Below are 7635 nucleotides of genomic sequence, written 5' to 3'. Positions count from 1 at the left end.
CTTTTTCCCCTTTCCATTACCTTTCCCTGGGATCTAAATTAGCAATTACTTACTCCCACAACAAAGTCTGAGGTCATAAATGAGGGCAGACAGTCGAGAGACTGTGATATCATCTAGTTAGTCTGGTAACCACAGCAAACCATAGAGAGTGCAACTGCTTCCTATTCATACTGACTCAGTTTTGTTCTTTCTCACAACTAACAGACTTTAAAAAATAAGTAAAATCATAACCTCAATCTTGGTAAAAATTCCAAAGGTAATCAGAAATCTTACTTTTTAATATCTAAATGAAACATAGAGCAACTAAGCCAATATGTGTGTGTCTTGAAGTAATCTGTTGAAACAGGAAGATTCAAATTGCAAAGTCACACAACTTGCAACAACATAATACATTTATTTAGTTAATATTACAATGGAAACAGGTTAAGAGCACTAGATTTGTGTCCTCAGAAGAGGATAATGATCAAGACTTTTATTTGTAAATTTCACTGTCCTTAACTATTAAAAATCTATTTTCCAAAGGAGTAATAATATGCATGATTTTTAAATGACAGATCTAAACTTTCAAATTTATGACCAAAAGCATATTTGTTCATTAAATAAAACTTTAAGGGACACTGTAACTCTTGGTTACTGCTTTCAGGAAAGCACAATGTTCTTGAAGCAAATATACACAAAACATCTTTCCATAGTGATTTTCAACCATTGTGTATCATGTTGATGAGGGAACCTGAGAACCCCAGATGTTGAGAACTCCTGAGTGTTGTAATACACTCTGGTTTACTGAAACAGTCAACCAACAAACATGTATTTAATGCCTACTATGTAGAAGCCAGCATCCTAAAGCAACCCAGGAAATACAAAGAAGTAAAATTATTGGTCTTTGCCCTGCTCAGGCTTCCAATGAAGTTGGTCAGATAAAACACAGACACAAATTAATTTACTTTCAATGTCTTCAAAAGAAGTGCCAGTGTTACCTAGATTGTGTGTTAGAATCACCTATGCTGGAACCTAGAAGAAGCAGGCACATAAGCCAGGACATCCTCAATGCCTACTAAAGTCCGTCTGAATCAGGCTGTGGAGTTCCAAGTTTGAGGGCAGGCTGTTTGAACCCTCGTATCTAAAAGTCTTCTAGCCAGTCTCACACCTGTCACTGTTAGTGACTGTGTTTGGCAACTGCTTCATGGACTCATGACAAGGGAGCAAGATAAATGTATCTAGGATGTGAGTCTATTTTGATTTGAATATATGTATTCAATATATATATATTCAAATCATATGTAGGGCGATGTTGAAAGCTGGGACTTTCCACTCTGCATGGGAGGAGGCTAAACCACATTATTTAAAACAAGAGACTACATAAGAAAAGTAGGAACAACTCTGCAGACCTCACTGACGACAAGCCAAAACATAAAGGCTAGAGGAAAGAATCAGAGAAGAGGGCCTAGCAAAAAGGAGAGGTTTTGAGGGGACCTTGGGGGGTCCCCTGCCACCTCCAGGCCGGCCCCACCGCCAATATCCTGAAGAAAAGGCCCTGGGCTAGGGCGAGGAGAGAAAAGGAAAGCAGAGACCACATTTTTCAAACACCACAAATAAATAAATAAATATGTTAAGCAAGAGAATAACTTATTAGGCACCGCTTGAAAGGCAGCAGCCCTCAGGGGTCGGGCAGGCCGCCCCCTCTAGCCTGCAGGTGGCGGTGAGACGGTCGGGGTTGGCAGAGACTGGGAAGGCATCACCCGAGGTCCCCGCCCGGTGCCTGTTGAGACTCTTGGATGGGCACCTCCAGGAGCTAGGGTGAGGGAGAAAGCCTAGTGGAGCTGCACCCATGCTCCCGGGCGGCCCCCGGGGCCAGCGCACCCCGTCCGGCCTGGCCTAAGGCAGACCAGCGCCCCGGAAGTCCCCTGCGCTTGATCTTTGAAACCAAAAGTGCCCTTTGCGAACCAGGCGGGAGGGTGACTTCCATTACAAGCCCTCCTCCCCCACCAAACCCCGGGATCTTTTTTAAAACCCCTAGTCACTTGTTCTCAGCTCCTTTTTGCTCCAAAGAGGGGCTTTGCCTAAGGATCGCAGAATGTCTGGGGCTCGAAGCGCGGGACCTGTTTTGCTAAGCACCTGGCTCCGCTCTGGGTGGATGGGGAGTCGGGGGGAGGCGTGGGGATGGGGTGCGCGCACCTTCCTTCACTCGAGAGTGAGGGGAAAGACCGGCTGCTTAGATCTTTCTCCAGTCCGAGTTCCCTGAAAAGAGGGCTGCGGAGGAGAGCGAGGCTTGGCCAGGCTCCGCTAGGGGCATCAGGCAGAATCCTGGCGAGCGAGGGGCGCCGCAGGGCGCGGCTGAGGGCGAGCTGGGTTTTCCCGAGGGAAACCTGTGGCGGTAACCGTGGCTCAGCTTAAACAGAAACAACGGCTGGCGGGGCTGAGGGTCGGGCCGAGTTGGAGACGTTTATAAGTTCACCACCTGCACCAGCAGGACCGGGCGGAAAGAAAGACCGAAATTGCCTTGGGCGGGGGAAGCATAGAGGGATGCAGAAATGCAAGCGCAGGGAAGAAGCGGAAGAGGGGCCCGCTAGTCTTCCCAGTTCATAAGCAAAGCTCCGGGTCCACGTTTGTCTCGCGCCTTTCCCGGGTCTCCACCCGAAGCGCACAGTGTCCTGGCCCCACTTTTATTCTCGCACCCCGACGCCTGGGATCCTTTCGCCTCCTGCATCCGGCCTCCCTTTCTCCTCATCCTCCCCTTCTCTGGGCGCAAGGCCCCCGGCTCGGACCCGGGGCTCAGAGGGTCGTGATCCTGGACGTGCAGGTGCCATTACGGAAGACGCCGCCAGACTCCAGGTTCTCGGGCTGGAAGTCCTCCACGCTGTAGGCGCGGCTCTTGAGGGCCGTGGCGTAGTAGTCGACCGGCTCCTCGGCGGCGTTGTCCATCCAGCTGAGGCAAAGGATGCGCTGGAAAGAGCGCTTGAAGTTGTCTGAGAGGAAGCCGTAGAGGATGGGGTTGGCGCAGCTGTTGGCGTAGCCGAGGATGACCGACAGCTGGCTCACCGTGGCGTCGTCCTGCTCCGCGAACACGTTGACCAGCTGCACCACATAGAAAGGCATCCAGCAGATGACAAACACCATCACCACCATCATCACCATCAGGGTGATCTTGCGCTCCGAGCGCTTGCGCTGCTGCCAGCCGGCCTTGAGGGCCACCATGCGCATCTTGGCGATGATGAGCACGTAGCACAGGCAGATGGCCCCGACGGGCAGCAGGAAGCCCATGAGGAAAGTGTACAGCACGAAGCCCACCAGCCAGCGCTGCGCCGGCTCGGGCATGAGCATGTTGCAGGCCACCGTGCCGTCGCTGTTGGCCGCCGTGCGCGAGAAGACCACGATGGGCAGAATGACGAGCAGCGACAGCACCCACACGCCCAGATTCACCACCTTGGCCACGGTGGGCCGGCGGTAGCGTGCGGCTTTGATGGGGTGCACCACGGCCACGTAGCGGTCCACGCTCAGCACAGTCAGACAGTAAATGCTGGTGAACATGTTGACCGCGTCCACGCTGAGCACGAGGCGGCAGAGCAGCGCGCCGAAGGGCCAGTGGCGAAGCAACGTGGAGGTGACCAGGAAGGGCACGCTGAGCATGAGCAGCTCATCGGCGATGGCCAGGTTGAGGATGTAGATGTTGGTGGCCGTCTTCATCTTGGCGTAGCGCAGGATCACGTAGATGACCATGGAGTTCCCACAGAGCCCCACCAGGCACACCACGGAGTAGATGAAAGAGATGAGGATGGCGCTGCCCTGGCCCTCGCTCAAGGTCCCGTTCTGGGACGCGTTTCGCCCCGGTTCTTCCATCCCGTCTGCAGCGCCGGCCCCGGGGCCCCTGCTGCCGCCGCCTTCGCCGCAGCTGCCTGGGCTGGGGCTAGGAGAGGAGGGAGAGGAGGCGGTGCCATTGGGGAACATCTCAGCTGATGGGGGCCGGTGGGGCTGCCGGGGCTAGGGCGTTCTCCGGGCGACCCCCGCGCTGGCGTCCTCACTCGGCACCTCGGCGGTCCGCCCGCCGCTCGCCGCCACCGGGCGCCGGGGGGAAGCGCTCAGCGACTGCAGGAAGCGCAGCTCCACCGCTGCCGGCGGAGCGCATCGCCCGGCGGCTGCCGGTGCGCAGCCGCTCGCCGCTCCCGGGCGCCTGGGCACACGCGAGCGTGGAGCGGGGAGGCCGGGAGGCTGGAGCCCCGCGCGGTACTGCCATTAACTGCCGCGGCTGTGGGCTGGCGAATGATTAATAGACACCACCAGCGCGTCAGCAGCTACGAAAAGGGAGGGGGGCGGGGGGCGGAGAAAGAGAGGAAGGTAGGCGATAGAGGTGGCTTATCACCCTTCGCCCAATTTTTCCTTCCCAGTTTTGAGCTCCAGTCGACTAGAGCAGCTGCTTCCGGGGTTCTCCTTTACCCATCCTTCAGGGAGACCTGGGGAGTGCCTCCGCTTTCCTGGAGGTGGGGAGGGGAACAAAGCTGTAGATGCTGTCCCATCCCACCGGGCTCCTAGCCACAGCAAAGCGGGAAGCCGACCTCAGGCAGAGATGATGTCTGGAGTTCATCTCAGTTTCCCTCAGTTGTCGCCCCGCCCTGAGGGACCCCCCACTCCACGCCGATCCAATCGTCCGAAGCCGTAAGCACACACACCCCCGCCCCACCGTCCCCGCCTGCCCTTCCCCTCAGACCCGCTGCGGAATTCCTTACCCGCGGCGCGCTACCTCCAGACCGACGCGCAGCTGGCCGGTGCAAAGTGCCTGTGCGGTCTGGGAAGCGCGGTGACGTTCTCCGTGCGGTCCCTCTCCTTTCCTGGGGCGGGACCCCAGCACAGGCGCCCACTCAGACAGACTCTGAAGAGTCGCGGAAACTGACCCTCAGCCGCGAGCGCGAGGAGGAAGAAGGACCGCAACCTTGCGTTAGGGGCTTCTGCCTTACAACCCCGCAGGCAGCTCTTGGCGGGCGGGAGTGTTCGGGGGCCCGGAGAAAACCCACCGCGAATCTCTTAACACAGCTGGTAGTGCCCAGAGCCCCCTGCGTCTGCCGAGCAACAGCGACTGCCGAAGGGAGGACGCGCTGCTGGGAGCGGAGGAGCCGGAGCCTAAGCGCCCCCCCCCCCCCTTCCCGCGCCCTCCCCCGCCCTCCCCCGTCCAAACGTGCCAGGCGCGGTATTGAAAATCCATCTAGGTGTTCGCTGGGGATAGATACGGCTGCGCCGCTTGGAGAGGCTCCGCCCGCGTCCCTGCTGCACTTTGTACCCTGCAGAGTCGGCGGGCCCCGGGGTAGGAGAGTGTGAAGGCCTGGGCAGGCAGGGGTGCCAGTCGGGGTCCGGCCGTGCAGGTGATCGGACCTGTCTCCAACTCCGGGAACAGGAGGAGGAAGGACCTTCAAGACTTGCCGTGAAATACCTAAGATTTCAACCTTTTTTGAACTCCCTGGATGTGTGCCCCGGCTGCTGTTTACGTTCCTAAACCTTTAAGAGACAGAAATCGATGCAGGCACGCCTAAAGCTCGCTGACTTTATTTAGGAACTGAACAGTTACTATGTTAAAAAACAAACGAACCAACGAAAAACAGTTCCGTTATCATGACTTTTAACGATCTGTTAGGACTTCCCACTATCCCTAATCTGGGTTCCCTTGGGCTTTCCAATTCTTCCAGTCCAAAATAGAATCACTCCAACTCCCCAGTTCTTTTCAAGATCCCCTCAAATCCTTGTCTGAATGGTGTGGGTTTCTAGGAGAATTGGCCCACAGCATCCTAGTCCTGCGGAGGCTCTTTCAAGATTTAGCTTTGGGTCCAGTTTTTGCTAGTTCTTCCTCTCAACCAGGAAGCACCCTCTGTCTTGTGAGTCTCATCATCTCTTCCATCAGTACGTTTACAATAAGGAGAGGCAAATCTAAACAGAAACTAAACTCCTCATCAAGGATATTTGTGCCAGACAGTGTGGAATGCAGAAACTGGAAGGGGAAAAAAAGTATAATTTCTGTTTTCCCCTCGCTTTATACAGGTATCATTTGCATATATGTTTTAGTTCTCAAAACTAAGTGCTCCTCAAAGGGAAAGAATACCTTTTGTAGTGTGTTGATGATAGCAATCAGAGATAAAAGAAAAGATGACAGACTCTCACAGGAGTGTGTGCAATGGACACTGAATTATTAATGAGAAATGTACTGGGAAGAAATTCAAATTTTCCTAAGAAATTTCCCAAGCTGTTTAACTCATTGCTTTCCCTCAACAAACTACTTTATCTTAAGTAGCATGTGGAATTCATGGTGAATTTTATTTCATTTTCCTTAAAAAATACAGCACATGTGGAGAAAAAAATAAAAATGTTCATTGGGTTGTTTGTTGGTTTTTTTTAATGGCGTTTTTTCCCCCCAGAAGAGCTTTTAACAAGCCAAACCTCATAATGATTTAAATGCCTCTTTGCTGATCACTGACTAAAGACAGCTGGCTATTACTCAGGAGGCTGACATTTCAACAGTCATCATCTAGACCCCTTGGTGTTGATCATGGCTGCTCCAGTGGCAGTGGGTGATGAGAGCCCAAAGAGCACAGCTCTACTGTTCAGGATCTTACATGTTTGCTTTGCAGTTCATCTTAGGGAAATCACCTCTCAATTTAGTGGTCGCCTCATACACAAAAGAAAAGGAGATGTGATGTGAGCCTGCTTTTTTGTTTCTATGATGAACTTTTAATCCATGAAAAGAGGCTGACAGTGAGATGCTACTTTACACCCCCTAGGATGGCTATAATAATTTTTCAAGGAAAAGAAAAATAACAAATGTTGACAAGCATATGGAGAAGTTAGACCCCTTATATGTTGCTGGAGGGCATAAAGAATGATGCAGCAACTTTAGAATACTCGATGATTCCTTTCCTCAAAAAGTTAAACTTAGAATCATCATATGACCCAGCAATTCCACTCCTAGATATTTACTCCCCCAAAATGAAAATAGACATTTGAACAAAAACTTGTACATGAATCTTCACACCAGGACTATTCACAATAGCCAAAAAGATGAATAATACCAATATCCATCAACTGATGAATGGATAAAAAAAAAAAGTGTGGTATATCCTTTTATGATCCATCCATAAAAAGGAATGTGAAGTAGGAAATGGCAAATCACTCCAGTATTCTTGCCTAGGGAAACCCATGGACAGAGGAGGCTGGCAGAAATACAGTCCAGTGGGGTCACAGAGAGTTAAACACAACCGAGCAGGCATTTGGCATAAAAAGGTTTGAAATTTCAAAACATGCTACAACATAGACAAACTTTGAAAATATTATGCAGAGTAAAAGAAGCCAGACACAAGTCACATACTGCATGATTCCATTTATATGAAACATCCAGAACTGGCAAATCCAGAGAGACAGAGCAGCTTACAGGTTGGCCACGGTTAAGGGGGAGAGAGAGGGAAAACAAAATGCTGCATGGATATGGGGTTTCTTTTTGGGGTTATGAAAATTTCTGGAACTAGATAGTGGTGGCATTTGTACAATGTTGTGGATGTATTAAAACCATTGAATTGTACATTTCAAAATGGTTAAGATTATGAATTTTATGTCATGTGAATTTTACTTAATAAAAAGAGAGTTTGAGATAGACACCAGCCA

At 51.6% G+C, this 7635-nt stretch overlaps 1 protein-coding gene across 2 annotated transcripts; it reads right to left on the bottom strand.

The window, feature by feature from the left end:
* Positions 1–373: 373 nt before the first annotated feature.
* On the bottom strand, positions 374–5669 carry SSTR1 (somatostatin receptor 1). 2 transcript variants are annotated; one of them, XM_043922419.1, is made up of 2 exons: positions 4722–5669; positions 374–3904 (listed from the first exon to the last, which is right to left on the bottom strand). In XM_043922419.1, the coding sequence occupies exon 2, from the start codon at positions 3835–3837 to the stop codon at positions 2773–2775; it is 1065 nt and encodes a 354-aa protein (XP_043778354.1). In that variant the 5' UTR covers positions 3838–3904; positions 4722–5669; the 3' UTR covers positions 374–2772. The 2 variants fall into 2 exon arrangements, with proteins under 2 accessions (XP_043778354.1, XP_043778353.1); XM_043922418.1 differs by lacking the exon at positions 4722–5669 and having other exon boundaries at positions 374–4691.
* Between the last annotated feature and the right edge of the window lie 1966 nt (positions 5670–7635).

Source organism: Cervus elaphus, chromosome 13 (genome assembly GCF_910594005.1).
Source record: "Cervus elaphus chromosome 13, mCerEla1.1, whole genome shotgun sequence".
NCBI classification, from domain to species: domain Eukaryota; kingdom Metazoa; phylum Chordata; class Mammalia; order Artiodactyla; family Cervidae; genus Cervus; species Cervus elaphus.
The sequence above is the reverse complement of the archived record's forward strand: the minus strand, read 5'-3'. Positions and strand labels throughout refer to the sequence as shown.

Bases quoted from the DNA above. Each gene is read 5' to 3' on its own strand.
- SSTR1 (XM_043922418.1), bottom strand. From the start codon at position 3,945: ATGTTCCCCAATGGCACCGCCTCCTCTCCCTCCTCTCCTAGCCCCAGC.